At 40.2% G+C, this 25,979-nt stretch overlaps 3 protein-coding genes across 3 annotated transcripts; 2 read left to right on the top strand and 1 right to left on the bottom strand.

Moving 5' to 3' along the window:
- The first annotated feature begins 184 nt into the window (after positions 1 to 184).
- Positions 185 to 4,005, top strand: rab42b (RAB42, member RAS oncogene family). The gene is made up of 3 exons (XM_061718460.1): positions 185 to 417; positions 567 to 789; positions 1,611 to 4,005. The coding sequence occupies exons 2-3, from the start codon at positions 572 to 574 to the stop codon at positions 2,059 to 2,061; spliced, it is 669 nt and encodes a 222-aa protein (XP_061574444.1). The 5' UTR covers positions 185 to 417; positions 567 to 571; the 3' UTR covers positions 2,062 to 4,005.
- Positions 4,006 to 4,381: 376 nt separating this feature from the next.
- On the bottom strand, positions 4,382 to 8,061 carry taf12 (TAF12 RNA polymerase II, TATA box binding protein (TBP)-associated factor). The gene is made up of 6 exons (XM_061718458.1): positions 7,914 to 8,061; positions 7,166 to 7,390; positions 6,272 to 6,349; positions 5,962 to 6,076; positions 4,884 to 4,972; positions 4,382 to 4,708 (listed from the first exon to the last, which is right to left on the bottom strand). Exons 2-6 carry the CDS (start codon positions 7,241 to 7,243, stop codon positions 4,673 to 4,675), a joined length of 396 nt encoding a protein of 131 aa, XP_061574442.1. The 5' UTR covers positions 7,244 to 7,390; positions 7,914 to 8,061; the 3' UTR covers positions 4,382 to 4,672.
- Positions 8,062 to 9,656: 1,595 nt separating this feature from the next.
- On the top strand, positions 9,657 to 19,624 carry si:ch211-79k12.1 (uncharacterized protein LOC568891 homolog). The gene is made up of 7 exons (XM_061717228.1): positions 9,657 to 9,806; positions 10,627 to 10,748; positions 11,819 to 12,050; positions 13,063 to 13,208; positions 15,249 to 15,393; positions 17,593 to 17,737; positions 18,935 to 19,624. The coding sequence occupies exons 1-7, from the start codon at positions 9,755 to 9,757 to the stop codon at positions 19,020 to 19,022; spliced, it is 930 nt and encodes a 309-aa protein (XP_061573212.1). The 5' UTR covers positions 9,657 to 9,754; the 3' UTR covers positions 19,023 to 19,624.
- The last annotated feature ends 6,355 nt before the right edge of the window (positions 19,625 to 25,979 follow it).

The following is a 25,979-nucleotide window of genomic DNA, read 5'->3' as shown; positions in this document are numbered from 1 at the left end:
CAGGAAACTGAACAGTTTCCCGTGATATGGTTTTACATAGAAGCAGCACTTCCTCATAAGCTCCCCTTCCACGGCAGTCCTCCCCGTGTCCTTGTGCCGTTTGCCCCTCCTTTTGTCAAGTACCAACAGGCAAACTTTGAAAGTCCACACCCCTCCACATGCTTACAGTAGCAGTTTGGGTCAGCCGCCCGGATGAGAACCGTGGGGATGTGAGAAGAGCTCTCTGGGACACGGTTTTCCAGACAAGTGCCTTCACAGTTCACCCAGCCAGCATGGGGATGAGACTGAGGAATACGTACTGCAGCCATCAAATGCTTGTCAGCCTGGCATGGCTGTGAAGGAAAGGCTGCGCCACTGTTTGTGGTGATTAATGAGGAGTGGCTGCCTGGTTGTTTCTCAACACTTGGAGCATCTGGGGTAAGAGATCAGATAGTGGAAAGTGGTATGGGATTGCTTGTCTCTCCTGCCAAGGTCACTTATACCACCGATGCTCTTCAACTTTCAGTTTTACACTTCACTTCTTTGAAGTTGCTATTCTCGTCTGTGTATCTTTTCCTCCCTGCCAGCAACAATGGACCTGACTTTGTGGCAGTACCAGTTCCGGATCATCATGCTGGGGGACTCCACGGTGGGGAAGTCCTCCATGCTGAAGCGCTACACAGAGGACCTGTTTCTGGAGTCTATCAACCAGACAGTAGGTGTAGACTTCTACGTCCACTTCCTGGAGGTGGAGCGTGGGGTCCGTGTCAAGCTGCAGTTCTGGGACACGGCTGGACAGGAGAGGTTCAGGTGAGCGTCCTGCAACAAGGTCTACAATAATGACAGTTAAGCTCATCCATATGGTATTCAGAACCTATTAATCCCACATGACACTTATTCCCACATTTCTTATTAGACATTTAAATATTTCATAATAACACTTTTTATTATGAACACTGAAAAAATACAACGTTCAAATATTACCCTCAAATGAACTGCTTTCAGCTGTAACTGCATTCAGCTTTACAAGATCGTTGCGCAGTGTTTATATAAATGCAGCTTGTGCAATTCTTGAAGACGGCACCATTTGACATTCTCAGCATATTTAATGAAATGTTTAATGTTTAATACTCTCTCTACATTCATTATTTCAGCTGTCCAGTTGAATGAACTGCAACAAATTGCAGACTGTGCCTGTTTGTATTTACCTCTGCGCCGCATCTTATATGTTATCCTAGGAGTCAGCGAAAAGCCCAGTTTAATTATGTTTGTTTTCGATGCATTTTTTTGGTTTTTTAATGAAGTTTTGAGTTTAGTAGGAGAGCCCGACTAATTCTGCCCTAAACAAAAGTCAGTGACTCGTGACAGACCTGTATGCAAGCAGGCACGTTGGCGGTTTCATGATTAAACACGGTTATTATCAGTTTCTTACAGAGATAGATTCTTTGTCAATCATTATCTGAAAGAATTTAACTTATACAGTGAAGGTGTTTAGTGGAGAAAGAAATACGCTGTTGGCAAAGTCTGAACTTTGCCCTCTCCTGTTTGGACTTTGGCAGGTTTTTCATGTGTTGAAATTGAAACATTCCTCTATTTCTTTTTCTTTCTCCCTGCCTCACGTCCTTCCTCAGGTCAGTGACTCGTTCTTATTACCGCAACTCAGTCGGGGGCCTGCTGGTGTTCGACATTACAAGCCGAGCCTCCTTTGATCACGTCACGGAGTGGCATTCTGAGGTGTGCGAGCGCGTGCAGCCGCACAAGGTTCTGTTCGTCCTGGTGGGCCACAAGAGCGACCGAGAGGCTGAAGGGGAAAGGGCGGTGAGCCGGGAAGAGGCTGAGAGGCTGGCAGGACACTTGGGCATGCCGTACATGGAGGCCTCTGCCAAGACTGGTCAGAATGTGAGGGAGTCCTTCGAGCTGCTGACCCGACGGGTCTACCAGGGTCTGCTGAGCGGGGAGGTCGAGCTGCAGGAAGGCTGGGATGGTGTGAAATGCGCTGCGCCACAGGCGCTGCAGCTACAGAGAGCCAGCGTTTCCCGACCCAGCACAGCCCCCGAGAAGAAAAAGAAGTGCTGCCAGTAAACGCCTTACTGGCAACCGTCACTCACGTGCACTCGTGCTGCTGTGAGAGCAAAACCACCTGCCGGGAAGTTGGATTGATGGTATCAATCTACTGTAATGTGTGCCCTTTTTTTTTTTTTTTTGTCCCACCTGTATTCTGAAAATACATCCTTTATCACTTAGTAATACAAAGGACATGAATCCCAAAACAAGTAGATTTAAATGTAGAATGCAAAAGATATGTTTTGTGGAATTTCATGACTAGAAAGAGACTGTCTTTAAAACATTTAGACTTACTGTTCAATGTTCTTAAGAAGGACAATGAACACTTTCAATACTTGACTGAATTTGCTCTATTTTCACTAAATTCTCAATTGTGCTCAAAGCGTATATCAGGATCATTACCCTGCAGAAGAAATACTCAGCATTCAAGTCTAGCTTGCGGTGTTCCCTGCAAAGTAAAGCTGCTGCACAAGTGAGGTTGACTTTTAGGGGCAAATATTATAGATTTTTGTATTTTCAAGACACATGGGTTTAATTCTCTCCTCTGTGGCCCACAGCCCATCACACTAATGGACTGATGAGGTCATTACTTAACCTCAGTTCGGAGACACCAAGGGTTGTAAAGCTGATGTCCGGTGGTTTGTGCTTTTTTTTCCCCAATCAGTCTAATAGGTACTAAGGGGGTGGGAAAAAGTAACTGTGTCACAATTACATTCAATCTAAAGTCAGGGGATATCACTTTTTCCTCTACTATTGATTTTTGTATCTCAACACCTGTAGCCTAGCCAATTTTCCAGCACTGAAAAAGTGGTTTCCAACCTCACAGGAGCGATTAGATATATTTTAGAGGTTAGAATGTGAGAGATTGTTCCCTAGTAAGGAAATACTTGGAATTTTTCTTTTAAATAAAGCAAAGAAATCTATTGTTGATGCATGTCCACACCAGGGTTGGAACTTACAAGAGGTTGAAAAGTTGGTGGAGCAACTGCACTGTATAACCATTCAGTGTTTTTGTCCATGTTCTGTTTGTAACAGCAGTAATGGTACTGAGGGTCTTGGTTTAGAATAGATTAAAAACATTGCCTTTATGTGTACTAATCTTTTGTTCTGAGGAGTTACACAGAAAGGCTTTAATCTATGTACCAATAATTTTCACAGCATGCTATAAAAGTCCTGTTTTTGGGTGCTGTTGTTGAAACCAATTTCTTGGGCATCTTTGAATATTGTTCTTTTGAAATGTTTTGACGGGTTTCAATAGCAATCACAGTTCATCCAACTGCATCTAAAACGAAGACAGATCGTCAATGGTTTCTGTTACTAACCCGCCAACTGGATTTAACAGATCAATATTAACTGATGCGCCAACCTTTGCTTTGGATATTAATTCTACTGGAAGATTCACGTTAAAAGCCACCTGACATAAAATACGGATAATTTAACATTTTAAACAAACATTGAATACCTATTAACTTAACAACGGCAATACGTTTTCCATTTAGATCGTTGGACTAGTCTTGTGACCAAATGGATAACATTCAGTAGGTTTTTCTCACACTATCAAAACCGCTCCATCAGAGGATATCCTGGAGCGTCTGGTGCCAGGATAGCAGCAACGGATCCCTTAAGCCCTGCGGGTTAGGTTTTTAATGTATTTAACTTCCTTCCCACAGATGAAACCACACTGGTATTTGAGGACTTTGGAGCCCAGCAGCAAATCTCAGACTCTTTCTTCCTTTAATATAGTGCCTTTGGCATATGGTGGGCATTATGGGTTTATAAAAATGTTTAGGTAGGTGGCTAGTATCAAAGAGATGGCCACGTGAATGCCAGGATGATTTGTCTCATCAGAACACAGGCTTGTAAGATAATTAGCAGTGCTACTCACTTTACCAAGTGTTTTGTTGTTCATGTGTCTTATCTGTGTATAACCCATACTGCAAAACATGTTTTGATAAATTATACTTGTGCTAAAAATTCAGCTAAAGGTTGTTTTTTTTCTATGATTAGCCAGAAAAGAGAAAGTACAAAAGTTCACAATTGATGCTGGAATTAATGTCATTAAGAAAAACTACAGTAAGTTACATTATCTAGCAGCATGTACATGTCTGAAAAATAATGAAAACAATACATATTGTATACATTTGCTGCTAAAATGTAGTGCGTAAACAAGGGTGTTGGTCCATCCTCAGCACATGTCTCTTATATGCAAGATAACCAAACCAAAACCAACTACATTTATTTCTGCAAATTCTGGGTAAACGTACGAGTTTGTAATTTTCAGATCAACATGCTTAAGACTATCAAAAATGCAAAACAGAAACAGTCACCATCAAAAAGATGTATTCCAGTAAATGTTTATTGACAAAAATTGCAAAGGATTTCTGTCAGTCTTAGCTTAGTGGCAAAGAAAACAGAATGAAACAGACAAATACCATTATTGTGCAATGACTCCGGCAAAACACTAAAAATTTAGACATAATTTAACATTTGATGTCAAAAAGAAAAACATACCTCACCAAAACCAATTATCTGTTCTATAGTCTAAAAAAAAAACCCAGATTAAAAAAACAAAACAAAAAACAAACAAACAAAAAAAAATACAAAGAGTGGGTACAACACATTAGTCATGCTACTTTTTGGTTGTCTTGCGGATCAGCGCCATTCTCTGAAACAAAAACAGATGCAAACAATGAGGACCAGTACATGACCGCTATAATATTCACCAAATCAATAATGTTGACATGTATGCATTCATAAAAATAGATGGGGAACCTTTTCCTTCTGCCTATGCCAACCATATGTATAATGATATAACAGAAACAAAGCGTTCTAAAGTTCACCTGTTTGTGAGCCTCTGTGGTGCAGGCCTTCTTGAACGGTCGGATTTCATCTGAGCCATAACCAGGAATCCACATATTCCACTGACGCTCTGTGAAAAGCAATACAAGACGCCAGCAGGACACAGACTGTAACCCCAGGATTTCCAATTCATGTTTGGCAAAATCAAACACCAGAAAAACAGTAACATCTGCTTTGAAGGCTATATTTTTTATCCAAGTAACTAAGTCTATTAGAAAAAAACTCCTTTCTTTTTTCAAAAATTGTTAAAATAACTTTGATGTGGTTGTTTTAACTCTTCATAATCTGTGTGTGCTTTAAAATGACAACAACAAAGAAGACGAGATAATTGCTAAACTAGTAATTCGGCCTCCATGTAAATGTGAAACAGCCAATGAACTCATGAAACTTTTGCTTTTCATTCAAGGAGATACACACATAAACTTTAAATGTTTGATAAACAACCTTTTGCATTCAATATCACAACAGAACTCTGGCTTAAAAGGATAAATATCAAGAAAATGCATATTTACTCATCAAATTATTTCAATAGGTGTTTCAGAAAAACCATGACAACAGGATAACAATCATACTTCTTATTTCTTGTGTTGCCATTAAGAGACACAAGCCCCTTTCACACAGAGATTCCGCAATATTGGTGTAAAGAAGTCCTGCCAATACGCCGCCTTTGTTGGTTCACACAGAACCATACAACGCCGACATAACGCCGCTCCCGTCTGTAAATTCACACAGCATGCCGGCGTTCCGCAATCAGAGGCGTGACGACAGCGTCAGCGTCAGCGCTGGCCCCGGCATGCCGGCTGTGTCATTCACACAGACCCCGTTTCGGCTCTGTGACTACCTCCGCTGCCGGCTTATTGGTGGGGCCACTTGGCCCCCCCATTCCGCCTCCGTGACTTTCACACAGAACAGCGAGGCGGCTTAAAGGCGCAACGTTCCCGCCTCGAACTGGCTGTGTGAAAGGGGCTACAGACTATTCACAAGTTTGAAAAAAAAAAAAAAAAAAAAAAAAAAAAAAAAACAATTGTCAGGATCCTTCTCGAGCCATGATAAACTCACCTAGATGTAACTGAACATCTTTAACCTCCAATGTATTAGATTTGCGGTGGCGTGCCAGTTGACAGGCTGCTGTCACTACACTTTCTATGAAGTCATCTGCAATCTGAAGCAGCATCTGAAAAGAGGCAAGCATTTCCAAAACTCAAAACCAATCTCCCACAACAAGAGATATATCCCAGTACCCACCCATTTTCATGTAACATTTAAAATGCAACAAAGCTACATATTGTACAGCAGTACGATGTTTGTGACACTAATTTCCCCCTATTTATATTAGCCCAGCACTTGAAATTATAAATTGAAAACAGACCTCCTCAACATCCTCATCCAGTTGCTCATTTGGGTCAATCTCTCTCACCAAGTCCTGGAGCTTCTTCTTAGAGAGCACCTGGGAGCACCATTCAGTGGGGAGAAAAACAAATACATATAACGTATATATATGTGTGTGTGTGTGTGTGTGTGTATATATATATATATATATATATTAGGGCTGTCAAAGTTAATGGGTTAATAACGCGTTAACTTAACGTCGACATTTTTTTTACCGCACGATTAACGTGCAGGATAAAAAAACGCGCATTATATAATTTCTGGCGCTCGACAGCACCCGTAGTTTGAGGAAAAGTATGGTGAATTGAAAGATGGAGAATGAAAAGGGACTTTTGAACGGCAAGTTCACTTTCAAAAAGATGTCTGATGGTTTGCTGGACGAGACTAAAGTTATTTTCATGTACTGTCGATTTGAAATGAATTACCATCGAAGTCCAGAAGGAATGTTAAGTTCGGGTCAAAAGCTTTTTTTTGTGGAAAGTTGAATAAACATTGACATATAGCAAGCATATTTGCCGTTTCTCATGTTGTTAACAGTATTAAAAACATTAAAAAAAACACCTAAAGGTAATTTAGAACAGCAAAAAATGTGTGAATAAATGTGCGATTAATCGCGAGTTAACTATGGACAACATGCGATTAATCGCGATTAAAAAATTAATCGTTTGACAGCCCTAATTATATATATATATATATATATATATATATATATATATATATATATATATATCCCCCCGAAAAAAGGAAAGCCTTACTTTTCTTCATATGTGGAGTAATTTAAAATCTTCATTAAATACACAATATGTCGCCAAGATTCAACTTTTATGGACAAACCAGCAAATAGTCTAATATAAAAACAACAAGTAAAACTGACCTGAGATCCTTCTGGACTGCTTCTGCCCGCAGGACCCGAGGGCAGACCCTTCACTATGATGGGAGTGCTGTTCGCCATGCTGCTGCCGCAGACACACAAAGAGGAACTCTGTCGTTTCTCTGGAAGCAGATTCTCCTGTGGATGCAAATCCCGCTCAACAGTCCAAGTTGGGCACAGATGTGATGGATCACCTTTACTTTTTTTAAAAAGACCACGACCTACAGTCTGGGGTAGAGTCAGAGATACTTAAATTAACACAGCAGTAATATAATAACATGAAAAATGCAACATGTTGCTCAAATTCTCCTCAGTAGTGTTACTCTCCTTGATTTAAGTGGAAAAATTACTGAAATTTCAATAACCAGAAAAAGTTAAATCATAGTTTAACTTAATATCAGCTTAATGTTGCTAAGAAAGGTTATTTATACCATCTATTTATAACAAAATTGTGCATAAGTGGATATATACAAGATACTCAGGCGCCAAACAACGCTTTTAATTAACACTAAATGTACACCATGACACGACAATCTTGAAATAAATATGCCGGCCGGGTAGAACTGCACGGTGGATATCTGTTTACATAATAAAGTGTAATAATAAGTGCATTAATACATCTGTACTTGCTAAAAACAGTGGTCGCTGCAGGCGTTGACGTTAGCCTGGCAGGCTAACCTTAGCAGCTAACCCAGCTGCTCATCGTGCACCGCCGTGTGTTTCAAAGTTGCGTTACACTTTGCCAACTCACCCATTAAAATAGACACTATCTGTCCATCTTTTGGTATCGGTTCGAAGACACCGAGTCTATATTAAACAAAAAACACCCTGATTTCCCCCCTACGGATAAAAACGCCGATGCAGTTTCTCAGCGCTTCCGCTTCTGCTCCGTCTACTTCCTGCCGGGGACGCGCAGCCTCCTGCGCCCCCTGGTGGACGCGTGGTGGCATTACAGCAACAACACATCAAATCCATGAGGTTTAATGAGGCTGATTTATGGTCCCGCGTTACACCGACGCAGAGCGGTGCGCTTCGCCGCGAACCCTACGCTGTAGCCTACGGCGTAGTCTCTGCGTCGATTTAACGTTAAACCATAATTCAGGCTTTAATTGATCTTGCAATGAATGCGAGTGGCAAAATATAAAGCACCGAAAGCCATTTTTATGAGGCAATTAAACACACCAACACAGAAACAAAACAAATGATCAAACAAAAAAACATTAAAGACACCACTATAATGGCAAGTAATTACAATTGGATAGCCTATAGCTTTCAAACTTTTCATAAAACGCTTCAGGTCCATACGGACCCGAACAAACCGACTCAGGGACAGCTTCTTCCCCAAAGCTGTGAACTCTCTAAACCAATAAGCTACCTCATACTGTGCAATAATCTTCATCCATTATGTGCAATATTCTTTACTCATTTATGTGCAATAATCTTCCATCCATTGAAGTGCAATATTCTTCCACTCATTCATGTGCATTATTATTCTCTCATTCACTCATTTTCATAGTGTACATATATTTATGTTTCCTGTTTCTCATTTTGTTGTTTACACAGTCTTTGTTTACATAATCTTTGCATGTTTTGCACTTTTACGGAGCTGCTGCCTAATCTCATTGTACCAGTATAATGATAATAAAGTATTTCTATTTCTATTTTCTATTTCTATAACATAATCTGAAACGTAGTGATGTTTGTTGGCACTTGTGGAGAATGTTGATTGTTTAACAGAATAACAAAGTAAAAGAAAGCGCAAATTGTAACAAACGTATTTGATTTAGGGCAACTTGAAAAAAACATTTTTCACATAAGGAACATGGCTTAACAGTTTAAGACACAACACTAGCTAACTGTAATATTTATGTATACAGTATGCTGGTATGCTACAGGATAATATCCGCTATCCAAAGTTCGTTAATAAAAAGTATGATTAAAAAAAAAAACAACTAAGTTGCTCAGATGACGGGTGTTTATGTAAGGTTATGAAAGCAAGACATATCATCTTTTTCAACAACAACTCTACTTTGCTTTTGCTTTGCTGTGACTCGGTTAAAGGTCGGGCAAATGAAGCGCAAAAATGTTTGCCTATTCGGCATTACATATCACGCCGAGAAAATTGCAAAACGCCGCAAAAACGTGTCACGACTGGCTTTAAATTCTTGAGGGGGAAAAAAAACAAAGAAAAACGCTCAACACAAAGCCCAGGAAAAAAGAAAGTCGTTGGCGCAGCTTGGTTCAGATGCAGTGACGCACTAAGAATACATCAGGTCATTGGAGAGGAGACAGCTTACTGTGGCGCATTATATTTCAGACGAAATAAAGTCATCCACAAACATGAGTTATGAGACCTTAGAGGTGTAATAAAGCATGTGAGATCTTCATTCGTGATTATTTTCTGTTTTAAAATGAAATTAAAACATACGTGCTGCTGAAATGTCAAACCACATCACATTTCCTGAAAAGATGAAAGCCACGCCCACCATTTTACAAGATAAATACAGAGAAACTTTCATTTCAGATTACTTGCTGCGCAGGACTTCACAACTAATTCTTTCATAACAGGAACGTTTTTGTTTTTTAACAGCCATGAAAACTTTTGTAGTGGTTGCACTGGTCGCCCTGATCCATGGCAGCTTTGGTAAATATATTTATATTTCTCATCATTTTTTTCTACATCTTTCTCCATTTTGGGTATAGATCTGGATACAATTTGCTCTTCTGTAGATGTAATATTGGTTAAATCTTGGAGTCAGGTTCTGGTCATTTTGTAGACATACATTATTACTGTTTGGTTTCGTGAGGTGTTTGTCTGACTGCTTGTGTGTTTGAGCGTTTCTGTGTGTACCTCACTCAGGACAAAACCAGGAAATGTTGTTTGAATTATTGAGAAACTGATGAAGAGATAAGAAACATTTAAATGATTAGTGTGAGCACAGGCCAGCTTCATGCTTCAAACTGCTGTACATTCTCAGTCAAACAGATTATAATCATTATTCTTATTCTTATTCTTATTCTTATTCTTATTCTTATTCTTATTCTTATTCTTATTCTTATTACTATTATTTTTATTATGATTAGTATTATTATTATTGTTGTTATTATTATGATGATGATGATGATTATTATTATTAATAATAAAGATCTATTTTTAGGGCAGGTCAGCACCATGCTTAGTTGATAAGTTTGAGAAACAATGTAAACAGTGTTGTACAGTAGTTCTTGCCTGAAGTGAAAGACTAACCGTCTCTTTTGGTAAAGTGGAAGAGCCTGTTGCTGATCATGTGATTGCGGTTTCCCAGCACTAAACATTGTGGGATGTTTTGAAAGTATTTCCCTGAATGGCAGTTTGCTCCCCAGTTCAAGTCAAAACGTCCAAACTACTGAGCCCCACAGCCGTCCATCCTATGGACTTCTGTTTTGATCAATAACCTGTATTTGTAATATCTGTCCACATGCAGAAAGCCTGACCATCAAAGGGCCAACTCAGCCAGTTCTGGAGGGAGACATGGTCACACTGGAATGCCTGTACTCAGACACCGACCTCAACATCAGCCAGGTCCACTTTGAGTACTTCTCCCAGGTGAGCCCTGGGAGTTTCAGAAAAATCCCACTCCCAGCCTTTGTTTGACCAAATGTACAACACCGCTGAGGTGATCACACAGGCAGACTGTCACTGTTATTTTACAATATCGTTTTACACACGCAGAGTAAATACACGTCATTACATTTATAGCCCTTTACTAATTTGCAGTACCACATGTTCAGTTGACTGTTCTGTTTAACTCTTGTCAGCCTCTTTACAGCGGTGGGGATTTTTGGAAAGGGGCCAACCATCGAGTAGCTTCTCACAATAATGTCATGTCATAATCTTACTTATGGATAAACATGATTAATGGTTTACATGGGTGAAATATGGACACAAACTGAAAAACATATGTGAAATTGTGATTTAAATCTCAAACTGAATTGTTATTGATGTTCGCGCACATAAATGAGTAAGATATAAATTCATGGCCAACAATTTCATATTGAGCAGATTCTGTTTTTATCCCTGAAATATCTCTGGTAAGTCCAAAAGTATTGGTTTGTTTGGTGATGAGATGTTAGTTAGAGAGATCCTTTTGGCGCTGTTAGTTGCTTCTCGCAGATGTTTTTAGGAGCCTAGTTCTGCTGCTGACGGAGAGGAGCACTGTTCATGTTTCATGTTGGTGACAAATGTCACGCAAACTTCTGTTTTCCCCGCAGAAGGTTGTGTTGTAACAAGATGAGCAGGATGACTCAGTAGTTTTAATGGATATACCGGTACATGTTTTTGTCCTTGCATGGTTAAATTAAACTCTTATTGGTGGATGGAGAGAAGATCTAAGCTCACTAAAAATGGTTTTGCAGTAATTATGGAAATTATTGCTTTTTGCTTCATTATGTTTCTTTGGAGTAACAAGGCTGTAGTCTGTAGAAAAATACCAAAACAATGATTAAGTATGCTCCCAGGAATTTTATATTTCTCTATGAACTCAGTTTTATGTCATTATAGTTTAAGAGACAGCTTACCTCTCTTTACTTATCTGGGCACCTATCTGGGCTCACATCATTAGCATAGAGGAATTTTTAGAACTGATTAAAAGTTTCTTTCTTTCTGTTTTGTACTAGTACATGGACACTTGGCAGCCGGTGTACTCAAGATCCTGGAGCTTTCGATACAACTGGGGTCGGTGCTTCTCAGAGCGTATGGAAGCGGAGGAAGAGACGGATGGCGAGAAAATGCTCCTGAATATCTACTACGCCACGAGGTTCTCCGGAGTGCCCTTCCGCTGCGTCTCGGACGCTGACAACGTGACCGAGCCAGACAACTCCTCCCAGCCGCTGACCTTCAAAGTGCATTGTGAGTGCCTGTATTGACATGGGCAGGGGGGCTGTGTAGTTTGCTGCCTGCAGAACAATAGCTGTCTCTGTACAGTTTAATGTTGTGTGCACAGAAATCTGACAATAGAGAGACGAGAAAAACATGAAAAAAATCACACACCACTTCTAACAAGTTTTGTCATCAATAAGGAAACCTATGTCAAATTGAAAAACAGGTATTTCCACCAAACAAGGAAGTATCCAGGTAAATACTCTTGGTGAGAAGACTAAACAGAACAAGCCTAAAACTAATTGTTATCACATTTACAGCCAGCAGGACGTAAAGACAATCTTCCAGATACTGTGGATACAACCTTCTTCGCTGTGAGGACTAGAAAAACACATTAATGATTAATAACACTAGGCATGGAATGTAACTGCAGAGGGTACACAAAAACAACAATAAATAATACAAATTAAATGCAAGCAGTGTTTCCTCAGACAGGCTGACTCATTTTTATTCAGAGCACCGTGCACACAAAATCCCGCTCCCTTGGTGAGGCTCCAGTTTGAAGCTGCACTATCAGGGATTGTCACGTGAATTGTCATCCATAGCTCAGCTAGTGAAGAGTGTCAGTGTCCTGACTCTCGTCAGTGGCTATCATATCGACCGTAATGCCATTTGATAGGCTCCCCGGCCTCACGGGGGGAATCAATAAAAGGAAAAGAGCTGGATGGACATGAGCCATCTATAGAGATGGACGAGAAAATGAGCCATTATTCACAACATTGCTTCTCTAAAGACTTCGATAAAATGAAGCCTATCATCATTACCATTGATTACTCGGTGCAGTCTGTATCATTTGGAGGCACTCATTCTTACGCCTATATTCTCAAGTATTAGTTAAAAGATCGGAGTGTTTATGAGATACTGCCACAGCAAACATATGTTTAGTCACGTCCCAGTTCCTTGAAGAAGTTACCTCAGCAGGCATTAAATGACTCGCTTCATTAATGCCTGATCATGCTTCCTCATCCACGCTGCGTTTTAGATCTGAGAGGACCGTCAATATCCGTGGAAGGTTACAGCGCCTACCTGGGGACCCCGAGGGAGATGAAGGTGCGACTTGGGGATGACGTGACGGTGAAGTGCTCTGCCAGCTCATCAGACGAGCCCAGCTACTTCTGGCAGAAAGAGGTAAAAGTCTTTGGCTGTTAGCATTGTGGCAGTGCCCTCATTATACTTTCTGAAACTTGTCATTCTCTTTCATGTTCCACTTTCTGGATGTGACCTCTTAATATTTTCCTCGTCTCCTTCCAGCTTCGCCAGTTCCCTGTTGGCCTCTTGGCTTTGTTCGAGCGTTGTCTTAATTGTCTCTGTTCCTCTATCACATCAGTGTTTCCATCCCTGACTTTCTCAAGCCTCCCTCATTCTACTTGCCAGTCTCCTCTTCATCCCCTCCACAAAAGAAGCGCTCTGCGTTTAAGTGACCGGTTGGCTTCGGCTCACCTCTCGCCGGGGACTGCAGTATGCCCACTTATAGAGGATTAATGGTTTAATGAGGTCTAGGCAAGAACCAGTCAACCTGAAAACAATTATGTGGATAGATTTGTAGTGATTTTGGGGGGTGTTTGATTAGCTGGCATTGAATAATTCATCTAGGCTCTTCAAAGTGCAGAAGATAAATTAAGACGTCTTAGTGTAAAATGCCAGAGTGGCAACTGGCAAAGCAGAACAAGAATTTAGGCACGGTGCCCTAGTGGCGAGAAAGGGAAATTACACTTTCAATGCTTCGTCCAAAAAATAAAAAAATCCCCATTACCGTTATGAGTACTAACGTCATGTAACTACCAAAATATCTTGGAAAAAAACAGATGTGCTCGTTGAGTTTCCTCTTTTAAAAAAAAATAATTCTTGATAACTTGGCTCAGGGTTAATATGCTTGTTAGGGGGTCAATGTTAATCTGGGGCTTACAAGTATAAATCCAATTCAGCGGTCTTGTCATGGCGCTAATACTGTTTTGTCCTCCGCACAGTCGCCTGTAGTGCTTTAGGTTTTTGTCGTTATTTGTCAGCTAGGCAGTGCTGTCACTTTCAATAAAAAAGTAGTCATTATTATCAATCTTACCGACTGGCCTGTGACTGCACGGATCAGCGCTGAGGATTCACTCGTGCTCCATTCAAAAATACCTGCAAAAGCATATTCAAAGAAATAATAATAAGTGAGAGGATGTTTACATTCCAGTTAGAAAATAGTTAGTTTTTCTCTGTGTGTGTGTGTGTGTATGTGTGTATACGTGTGTGTATATGAGCAGCCCATTGTTTGACAGGATGTGAGGCAGAGAGGCATAAGAAAGTGGCCCAGTTTGACAGACAGCTGCCACGAGTGCTTTGGCCCCTCGGTAATGACAGCAGGACAGAGGCAGAAATGTCCCTCTGCTCGGGAGCCAGTGGATTTGCATACAAAATGCTGCTTTGGCCAGACCTGGCCTTTATGGGAAATCCTCTTAATTCAAATGGAAATGGACTTTGTTGGCAGGAAGTGCAGCTCCCAAGTGCCAAATCATTTGCATGGTGTAATGTTTTTTTTTTTGTTCGTTTGTTTGTTTTCTTTTCCCTTTCTTTTTTTCCTTTTCTACATTCATTTGTTTTTTCGATTCTTGTGTTTTATTATTTTGTCTCCTTCAATGTTGGGCTCTCTCTCTTTAATGGTACTGCTGTCTGCGTCAACAATCCACCCCGCTCCCCTGCCTTCTCATTATGCGCCGTGTTTCGGATGATGGTGTTATCTAGGTTAGTGACTTGTGTCGATGTCTCTGTTCATTGGGGTTAGTGTTCAGGTAAATACACCTCATTTGGAACTTTTGAAGCCGTTCTCCAAGGGCCACACCAGCTGATATTTATGTTCTTTGTCTTTCTCCAAATTTCAGTTCATTTCATTACTCACTTTGTTGTTCTAATTCCCTTTATCTTATTGTCTCTCCCTCCTCCGATCACCAAGAATAACTACTTTCCACTCCATTTCGATCTTTTATCCCTTCCCCGCACAGTGTTTGTTTGATGTCTCTGTTTTTTTCCTTGCTCTCTCTTTCTCTTTATTGTCAGCCGCCATCATCTACTCTCCATCTTTCTTAATTTATTTGCATTTGTCAGCTCTGGCAGAGCTGCAAACATCTTAGCCAGTAAAAGATCTTGTTTCCACTCTCTTGCGCTCAGTCATCTGTCTCTTCTTGTCAGGGTAGTGACTGGATCCTGCCTTCCTCTTTGCTGACACTGAAGAAGACGAGCGTGTTGGATGAAGGACAGTACACCTGCCTGGCTAAGAACCCGTCGGTGGAGTCCCTCAGCAGGACGGGCTCCATCAGCATCAAGCTGCTGCCAGGTAAGACCAGAGTCCGCCTGTGAAGGCCTATTGTCCTGCACACCGACTACATCTTGTAAGGTCATACGGTACTTTCTTTTTCTCTTTTTTTGAATGAATGAATGAATGAATGTTTATTTCGGTACATTTGTAAAGGGTGTAGGTAGAAGCAAGGCTTATATATACCTACCCCTTTTACTGGTACCTTGCATTGGTTACAGCAAATACAAAAGAGCAAAGCTCAAGACTTTGAAATGAATTATCAGTAAACTCAAATATCATAGCAAAATAAAGAAAGGCACAGAGCTCAAAACCCCCAAATAGCTTAAATTTCCCATTATAGCAAAAATAAATAGCACATGGCTCAAAACCCAAAACAAACTTACATTTCCCATCATAGCAAAAATAAAAGGTAATGCATTGCGCAAAACCCAAAATATAACATTACAGAAGTTGGCAAACTTAATTTTCCATACCATATTGAGAAATTACGTAATTTTTATAAAGTCTTTTAAGGCTGAATAGTGTACAACATGATTTGATATTTACAGGACAGTTCCAGATATTCACCCCTTTGACGGATACACAGGGATTTTTTTTACATTTTTCTACCTGTAAAAGCGGTTTGAACTTTCTTCGTAATCGTGGGGGAATTCAACGCTCAACAAATAGTTCTCCTTTCATGTGAAAAGAAAGTACCGGGTTCTACTTCTTCTTCTGTGGACTATTCAAATGTCACAATAAAGGTCAGGCATGCGGATGCTATTAGGTCATGAGGATATCAGCTACTCGGCTGGTTTTGAGACGTTTTCAGCAGCTAGATTGCGGCTTTTAATGCTGAAAAGGGTGTGGAAAGGCAGCGAAGTCTGATGTCAAAGCTGGAAAAAGAGGCCAACTCGTTTATTACTGCAAAACACTTCACATAGAAAAGGTGAGAAATTAAATTACATAGAAAATGTCAAACATGTAAGGTGATCGCACCTGAGAACAGAATATATAATAAATGGCAGAACTGCGTCAACACTGAATAATATGATAATTGCAGGATTTAAAAGAAGCAATGGTTACGGTTGACCTTTAACTTTTTTTTTAAATTTCAAAACATAAAGTGAAACGTAACTGAACTTGAGTGATCAGATGATTCATTTCATGTAATCTGATTTTTTTTTTTTTCTAGATTTTGTTCACTATCTTGGATTTTCAATCAGAACATACATTTTAGTACAAGATAATGATATATGAACTGATGGAAGAGGAAATGTCTACAAGGTGCAGATGGATAGATACAAAGTTTCAGTTTGACCTTGTCTGAATCTCGATGACTGACATTTTGTCTCATTTTTCTTGAAACGTAATGATTATATTAAAGCTGGTAATAACTAAACCCCAACATTATAGCTAATCCAATTAAGAGAACGTCATCAGTCTTCATCATCTTTATCACTGACCTGTTCGATGATTATAGTGTTAATTTGCTACAGAATTTCAACACGTTCAGCCAGGATGATTCATAAGCCTGGTGATTTCAACAGTTATGTTGAATTATGCAAATCTATGCAGCACTGCACAATACTTATTATGGTACAGAGTTTCTTATTGCTGATGCAACCGACTCGTCGGATACCGTGCTCCACAGTGTCTACAGCATCTTCTGTGAAACACATGTACTAATTAAAAATGTAATAGTTTCTAGATACTAGAAAGATGTTTCCTCCTTGAGGGTACGGTGGGAGAATGTGGCACACCTCTGCTGCCGCTTTGAAGTTGCACCACATTAGCTGCAAAAAAGCGTACGCAATTATACCTAGTGTGAAAACTGGTGTGACTCCAGCTGTTCCAAAATCCTCTTAGTGTACTGTATGTGTGAGGAGGCAAAGCGTGTGTTTGCAGCCGCCTCAAACGCCTCAAACTTTAATTTTGTTGTGTTTGCTTTGTCCAAAGCCCCAAAGGCAGGCTTCACGAAATCCCCCGTCTCCAAACATTATGTGCAAATTCATGCACATGAAGGGGATAATCATCCAGGTTTTTGAAATTTCTAACGGGCAGATTTCTTGAAGGGCAGCGCTGCGTAAGGAAAGAGCTCTGAGTTTCTGAACTCCAGACACTTTCTCTCGTACAAGTAAACATGAAGTAGCCTGAAGATGCTTTGCCTGGAGGCGGTAAGTTCTACTGATTTTGGATTCTGTGTGATGCGTGCCTTTCTTCATGTCTGTCCCACAGAGGACGCCTCCTGGTATGAGACTACTAATGGCCGTCTCTGGTTGATGATCTCCGCAGCGGCCATGACTCTGTTTGTATTCATTCTCTCCGTGAGCGTGTTCCTGTGCCGCAGGGCCAAGCGGATCAGGACCAGCAAGGGGCCCATGTAAGCAAAAAAAAAAAACAACCAAAAACTGTTTAAGTGTTTATGTGTAGTCAGTTGTTATAGTAAGCTGATTTACATGTGGATTTTTTTTATTTTATTTTATTTATTAAGGAAAATGAGGCCTGCTCAGCTTTACATGTGGGGTTAGCCTGGTGGAGTAAGGGCAAGTTTTCTAATCATATACAATTACCTGAGACAAAGGGGATTTGCCACCTTCTGTCTACTCAGCAAAACTCTTGCCCGTTTTCTATTCATAAGCACCTTTACGCGCCAACCACTTCGAAACCGCTTTGGTTAATGGCGTTTTAAATCATGTTCAAAAGCTGATGGATAATTTGCCATTGAATGCCAGTCAGTGGGAGTGTTTGTTTATCCACTTCAACTTCATATTTTTCCTAATGCTGCTCTCCTTCTGCAGTTTGACTTTATATTAAAGATTTGGCCATTACCACAATATTTCATTCTGTCTAGAGTGATAGAACCGAGGCCATTTCACTTCCAGAGTGTGTATACGCTGTGGGCCAGTGTGCACTGTTGCCTCTGCTTCACTGTATGAATTTTGATGAAAAAAAAAAAATCCGTCCACGCATGGAGACCAGTGCCTGCATTTGAAAAAAGTCGTCCTCCACAGTGAATATTAAAATCTATCTCAGCAGGTTTGACCCACTTGACCTCATCCTTGATCTCTTTAATGCTCCCTCCTCTCCCTCACTTTTTTTTCAAACACTTTCTGTTTGTGAGAGGTGTGGTGTTTTTGGCAGCAGGTTCAGTTCTTTGAAGAGAATGTAAATTATATATATAAAAAAAAAGTAAGGCTACAGCAGTGAAAAAGAAAAGGATTGGAGCTCTCCTTAGTCTGGTTCGCTGACTGGATGTTAATCTATATCTACACCCATTAACTTGTCTTCCAAGTTTTCATAAGATCGGTATTCATCGGTATTCATTTGTTGTGGAAAATAAGTGAGACTGAGTCTGACAGATGTGTGCTTTTGTAAACGCACAAATCTGTATGTACAGAGAAATACGGATAGCGAAAGGAAGGATAATAGACTTTCATATCTACAGCCAGGTGTGCCTCCAGCGCTTGGTTTCTAAACTGTAATTTCCTCACTTACACTTTTAGAGTGCCTACTGCGAGATCGATATACTGATAATCGTGCTCCTCTGTTTTTTTTCCCCCCGTCTCTTCTTCTCCAGTGATGACCACTCTCAGAAAAAGCCCATCTACAAAACAAGTGTGGAGTCGCTTCCCTCCACCTGCGGAGACAAACAACCCCTGGTGTGACTTCATAGGCGGATGGAAGGATGAGAATGGAGTGGGTGGCCGGAAAATGAGCGAGATACATGGGGTAGAGACGAGGGAGGATAGGAAGGAGGCAAACGGGGGATATTGGGAGACTGTGTGGAGAGCAAAATCGAAATCAGTAACAAGCTGGGTGTAAAGAAAACGCTGAAGGGCAAATGATTGCTTTAGAGATGCTGAAGCAGCTCTGCTTATGGGTCGCAGCTACAGTTATGGGTCCTGGACAGAAAGGGCTGCAATTTTCTTTTCATTCCCTGTGCGGGGTTGAAAATGATGAGCTTCATTCTTAGCAAAATGATAATGAAGAGTCTTGTGTTCTTCTAAGAGCTGTAAAGACCCTTCCTATAATTCTCTCTTTTCAAATAGAGTTGTTCAGATGATTATTATAATGAAGCATTTAGGAAATTATTTAGTTGATTTTTTTTTTCTTCTCTCAGTTTTGTTTGGAAAAGCAGAAGCAACTCAAAGCATCTGAGGTTCTTATCATTTCTTGACTGTGGCATCACTCGAGCATATTGCACTGTAATTCTGCACTTTGGATTTCTTTGATATGAAACGGCTTTCATAAAGTATTATTCACTCTCTTCCCGTGTGTCTTTGATTTTGTTCCTCTTTAAACAGACAAAAGAGGTAGGGAAATGAAGACAGCATGCTGACAGGCAGACATGCACGCTCGCTTGGCCCCGCAGCCCCGGATTCAATGCCAGCCTCAGTTTACATCAGCTTGTTTACTAAATTTGCTGTTCAGTCGGAAAGGCCTTACTCCGAGGGAATGGTCTTTAGTTAAAGTTCTGCAATCTTGTCTTTTTTTACCCTTCTGCCCACTAGCACAAAACCCACCGAATTCGGTCAGTTTGACTACACAGGTGTGGAGTTACAGTCACACATTTTTGCGTTAAAAATAATCATGTGTAACCTTGAAACTTCAGTCCCACTCAGAAGTAAGCAGGTTAGTTTTTATTTATTCTACAGCTCCAGTTATAGAGAAGGTGGGACACTGTGTAAAGCATAAATGCAAACAGAAAACAACACATTGCAAATCTCATAAGTACATATTTTAGTTACAATAGAACATATAAAATGTTGAAAGTGAGAAAATCCAACTTCAGAAAAAAAAAGATAATTTTGAATTTGATAGCAGCCACGTGCAGGACAGGGCAAGTTTATCACTGAGGAGCATCCTCTCTTCTTTAACAACAGCACATAATATACATCTGGAAGCCGAGGAGATATTGCTGGAGTGTTGGGAGAGGAATGTTGTCCCAGTCTTGTCTGGTATATCAGGCTTTTAAACAGATCTGCAGTCTTTTTTTTTGTCATATTTTTCATGCAATGACGCACCTAATGTTTTCATTTAGTAAAAGTCTGGGCTTAAGGCAGACCAGTTCACCAAGTGGACACTTCTACGAAGCCACATTTTTGAAAAATGTAAGGAATTCACTGAAAAAGACATTGTCTGGATTGGAGGATATAGTGCCAGGCAGAAGTTAAAGGCATCCTGCTGTATTTTATCAAAGTTTTAATGACTTCCATATTTATTTTACAATGTGTTTCAGATACAGAGAGAAAATAGAAGAATCTGGTCCTGTTACACCTAAAAGGAATGGAAACTAAATTAATATTAGTCCAAACATCTGGATGTAGTCTCCTTGAAAGGAGTTAAATCTGAGCTTGGATCTGTGGATGGTCACAATAAATACTGACCATTGCTTGTAGAGTAATTTTGCTCTGAATATTGTGTTTTTTATTTTATGTTGGTATCATTTTGAGATGAACTGATATGGGTGCCAAAAGGTCTTATAAAATGACCAACGGGAAAGACATCAAGGATGATTTTAGCAACTGACATATCGTTACTGCTGCTAAGATATTTTAGACATATTTTTGACATAAAATGATCAATTTTCATCCAGGAACATTCAAATGGAGCTTAAACGTGTCATTGAGGGATATGTAGTAAATCTAAACATAGATCTGGTCGGTTATACGGTTAAAGTGGAAGTGAGGGTTTACAGAAGTTTAATTTTACTGTCGTCATGATCACAAGAGGGAACCTCCAGGATCAACACTGTTCCTCCACTGCAGAATAGATTGAATTGATTTCATTTGGAAAGACATAACTTGAGGTCTCCTGCACTCGAGAGTTTCACATCTAGTCCTACGAAACAAGTCGAAGATCTGATGTTATAGTACAACGTAACTTCTATCTAACATTACACCTGAAGTTATGTAGATATGATGCTGCTAGCTACCCAGATTTCAAACTATAGTCAGCCAACTGTTTAACTGGACAACTACATTTATTTTTTTTATGTGTGATCACAGTCAAGGTCGGTATATATTCTTTTAGCGCTGATGTTTCCTTTCCATATAGCTGCCCAATCCAGAGACACGAATGCACCCCCGACATCTCTCTCTCTCTTTCTCTCCACTTTGGTTGGGAGGACACGGTATCCATAGTCTCCAGAAGGAATTTCAAATTTTGATGCATTTACCCACAGGACAGTTTTCCAATTTCCCTCTATCCATTTTAAATGCGCTTCGGCCCAGAAAAGATGGAGGCCTTTGTGGCTCATGTTTACATATCGCCTGCCTCTTTTTTGGTTGATCGAGCTTAAACCTGCATTTGAAGACAGCGTGACAGAATGTGTTCTCATACATTGATGTCTGGAAATGTTCCTACCCTGCAGGGACTCCTCAGAGAATCACGCCTGTTTTCGATGGAGTGCCCACCTGAGGGCGTGACAGTCAGGGCTGTCCATTATTGGCCATGGACATTGTCCTGTGCACACAGAGATTTCTCCAGATTTCTTTCTCGTCTTTTGACGATATTATGAACCATCCATAGTGAGATATTCAATGATTTCGAACTTGATGCTGAGGAACATTATTCTAAATTGTTTAGCAATTTGTAGACACAGTTTAAAGACAGGTGACCCTCATTGCATACAATTTTTACCTCAGAGATACTCTCTAATCCTCTTTAAAATGCTCTTTTTTATACCCAGCTGAGCTGATGCCAATGGATCTACTTAATTGCAAGATGTTCCTTCGGTTATTTCCTTTTGCTACTTCTTACTTTTCCAGTCTTTTCTTGCCCTAGTCCATACCTTTTTTTTTTTTTTAAAAGGAGCCACCAAAACATTCCAGTATGTTCATGAAATGGTAAAATGTCTCACTTTCACCATTGGTATGCGCTCTGTGTACTGCTGTGATTAAAATATGGGTTTATGAGATTTACAAATTATTGCTTTTTTTTTTTTCATTTAAATTTTAAATGTCATCTAACGTTCTGGAATTGGGATGTTCTTTGCCCGGACTAGATTTAATTTACCCGACCCTCCCACACCTCCCAAAAAATGACCATCATATACAACAACTTCATCTTTTTTAATTTTCCCCTCCGTTGCTTTGAATCCATTAACGTTGCGCCACACCACCAACGCTTGTTACTATAACCACGCTCATGATGCTGAGAATTTCATCATGCCTGCCTGTTACAGTTATGTTGGATCTTTATGTGGTTTTATTATCGGTGTGCGGTTGACCGTAGCCCGTTGTTAATAATGGGAAAAGCGGCACTTTTACAATGACACTCCATTAACTGGTGTATGCGCCACAGAGCACAGTCTGGATAATGTTATTAAACTGATTATTCAAAGCCCCTGTACAGCTGCTGAAGCCATCCTTTGTTGAGTGTATTACAGACTTCTTGTATTTCCCTTCCAACTCCACAAACTCCTGCTTGCTTTATGACTAAGGTCAAACCCACAGATAGAAAAAAAAGATAGGAAGACTCCTATCTTTGTTTGGAAAAAAAGTAGAGAGAAAAGACCAGAAAAAGCAAAAACAAAACAAAAAACTGTATATATTCTCCTGCATGTTAAATGTTTGCTTTTACATCTGTCACGAGTGAGATGCTCAGTAGTCCGTGGTTATCTGGTTCTGAGGTTTCAGTTTGTGAGCTATAAAGCAGAGTATTATGCATCGGGTGTTTCACACAAAAGCGCTGACCCTGAGTTTCTAAGCTCTGGATGGGAGTGAGAAATAAAGTAGTTTACGATAACATTTTGATTGACCTCGATTGTGGCTCATGGCTGAACCACCAGGCAACATCCTAGCTGTCTGCGTGGCCTGTGCACAGAACAAAAAAAAAACAATCCATAAGGTTTTGTCTGGGTCAAACAGTACTCCTAACAAGAGAAGGATGCTAATACAAGGTATTAAAGTCGGGCAGCTCCTCACTTGTGTCAGCCAAGTCTGGTGCAAAAACTTCCTGACCACAAACACAACACCTCAATGACTAATGCATTTGTTTCTTATGTCATTGCCTGCTGTTGCTCTCATCACACTCACTCGATTGTGTATGTGCATCCTACATATGTCATGTCAAACGGATAAAAATGAAGGAGTGGAGTTTGTTGGAGAAGCAGGTGTTTTCTCCTCATTACTTTCTGACAATACCCCATCTGGTGAGGGGGAGCTGATGCCACAGACTCCTTGCCAAGTGGGCAGCAAACGCTCAGAGAGGCTGACAGGGAGAAATGGGAAGGGATGGGAGTTGGAGAATGAGCGGGGCAGATATCATCCTTGCCAAAACAACTATGCTCAGAAGTGGCAAACATGAAATAAAATCCCTGAGTGGAAGAAGCCAAAGCTAAGACAAGAACAAACATATTCATATCAAACATCAATATACAGCTCTGATACTTTCCTGCTTGTTGGAACTTTCTGAACTCTTCCACCCAATGGACCACAACGCCTGGAAGATTTGTGACAGAAGAGAGGGAAAGGCAGACCCATGACGTGACGTACCTACTGTCACCTCAGGGGGGCGTCAAAGATGCAGTTGAAAAAAAAAGGGGATTCAAGCCATGAAAGCTACAAGTCCATGGTCGCCTATAACACAAGATTAGGGAGGGGGAATTAGAGATGTGGAAAGAAAAACAATTTTCATAATGGAGCAGCGCTCTCTGACTGGAAAACACAATTATTGGCAAACCGTGGCCGTGGCATAAGGGTTAAGTTAAAGAGACCCTTTAGCAAGACCTAATAAGCCCTGACTCCAGCTGAGTAGAAAAACTGGATCCTCCTAATCACGAGTTTTTGTTCCAGATCATTACCATCACTGTGAACAGCAATTTCACTGCACCCACTCAGGTCACTTTCTTTGTTTCCCAATGTCCTACTTGTGGAAACAAAACATTTTCTGATGAAATTGCAAAGAAGGCTTTGATAAGAAGTATATTTAAAAATGTTTCATGTGGATTGGTCACAAAATACATGAAAATTCATTTGAAATCCTTCTTGTAGTAATTTAGACTCATATATGCCCCTAAATGAAAAAACCTTTCATAACATGTCTTGGAAATGATACACCGTTTCAACTGACTCTATAGATCTATACTTATGCTGATTTGATCTGTCCCAAGTCTCTGCCCACCTCCAGATAAAACTACCCTGTCCTGCCCTTTTCCATGTAATGGACAGATTATGCTTCTGTGGTAAATCATCGCCATAGCTGCGGCATAGATACAGTATGTCGTAGCTGGTGACTAAGCTGGACCCCAGTGATGCACCCTGATACACATCTCATGTCGAGTGGATAGGGACCATACAGATTGATCTTCTTGGTAGCGTTGCCTTTCTTGGTGTGTTTGTTTCTGGCAGTTGTTCAACATTTATCAGCTACAACTTAAACAAGATTTGTTTCATTTCAGTTGCCAAGTCTAAGGTACACGAAGGAAGTAATCAAAAGCAATGACCACTTCTAATCCGTGACTAATTTAACTGTTACTACTTCAAGAGCAGTTCCGAGGACAATGAAAGAGCTGTATTGTAAAATGCTGCATGCAAGTAGGAGTATTAAAGGGATTATATATTCACTTTCTAATGCTGTCCACAATATTGGAAATGCACCACGGTGGCTTGTGAATGGAAACTTGCTGTATGGCTTCTGCTGTTGTCTGAATATAGCGTGCACTATGGAATACCACCTGGGAATTAGTCCCAGCAAATACCTAAGACAGGGTCTGTGATCCCACATTATTTGGAGTTTTGAATTAAAAGTGGCTGCGCCCTGCGCAAGCAAGTTCAGAGCTCTGCTTTTATGTATTTTATCAATAAAATGTGTATTTCTATGTCATTACAGAAAGCATGGTCATACGATGAAACCCAGATATAGTTTTGTAACACAATTTCACAGTTAGTCCATACAAATTTGGCCAGCTACCTTGCAACTGTTAATGCATCAGTCACATATCACGGTGAGTTAAAATTCCATTCGCAAATTTGAAAACAGTAAGTCGTTTAAAAGCATGATCAGCTGAGGTAGGAATGTTGCTTTATAGTTGTCTGTTATCTGACTAAGCGACCTCAACGACAGCTCTCCAGGAAGCATCCATATAGTTTTCTAAGCTGAACTTTTGGAATGCCTTGACTTTAGTTGATCTGGGGTAGTTTTTTTTTCTTCAGTTTTTCCACCTACGTTTTGTTTTCAATGGACTTTTGAAACACATCATTATGGTGCACTCGCAAATTCTTAGTTCTTCATTCGGAAATGTGCATGTTGTCATATTCAACCCAAACGTATTCCAGCTGCAAATAGAATAGAATAGAATAGAATAGAATAGAATAGAATAGAATAGAATAGAATAGAATAGAATAGAATAGTTGTGGATTGTTTACTTTTAGCCAGAGGAACTCTGTAGCGCCTCCCTGACTTCAGGGGCTCAATATGACAGGACGGAGGATATGAGCTGTCCAACAGGGTTTTGTGAAGTTTCCTCCTTGTATTGTCGTTATATATATTGGGCAAGGGCTTCTGGGGTTTCCCCACTCCTTGACTACCAATTTTTACAATTTTATTTAGATCGTTCTTGCATTGGCAGGTCAGGTGACCAAACCAGGCAGACAAATGGCAAGATTAAAACACTCTCT

Source organism: Cololabis saira, chromosome 3 (genome assembly GCF_033807715.1).
Source record: "Cololabis saira isolate AMF1-May2022 chromosome 3, fColSai1.1, whole genome shotgun sequence".
In the NCBI taxonomy this organism is placed as follows: Eukaryota; Metazoa; Chordata; class Actinopteri; order Beloniformes; family Belonidae; genus Cololabis; species Cololabis saira.
This window is presented reverse-complemented; position numbering and strand designations above follow the sequence as displayed.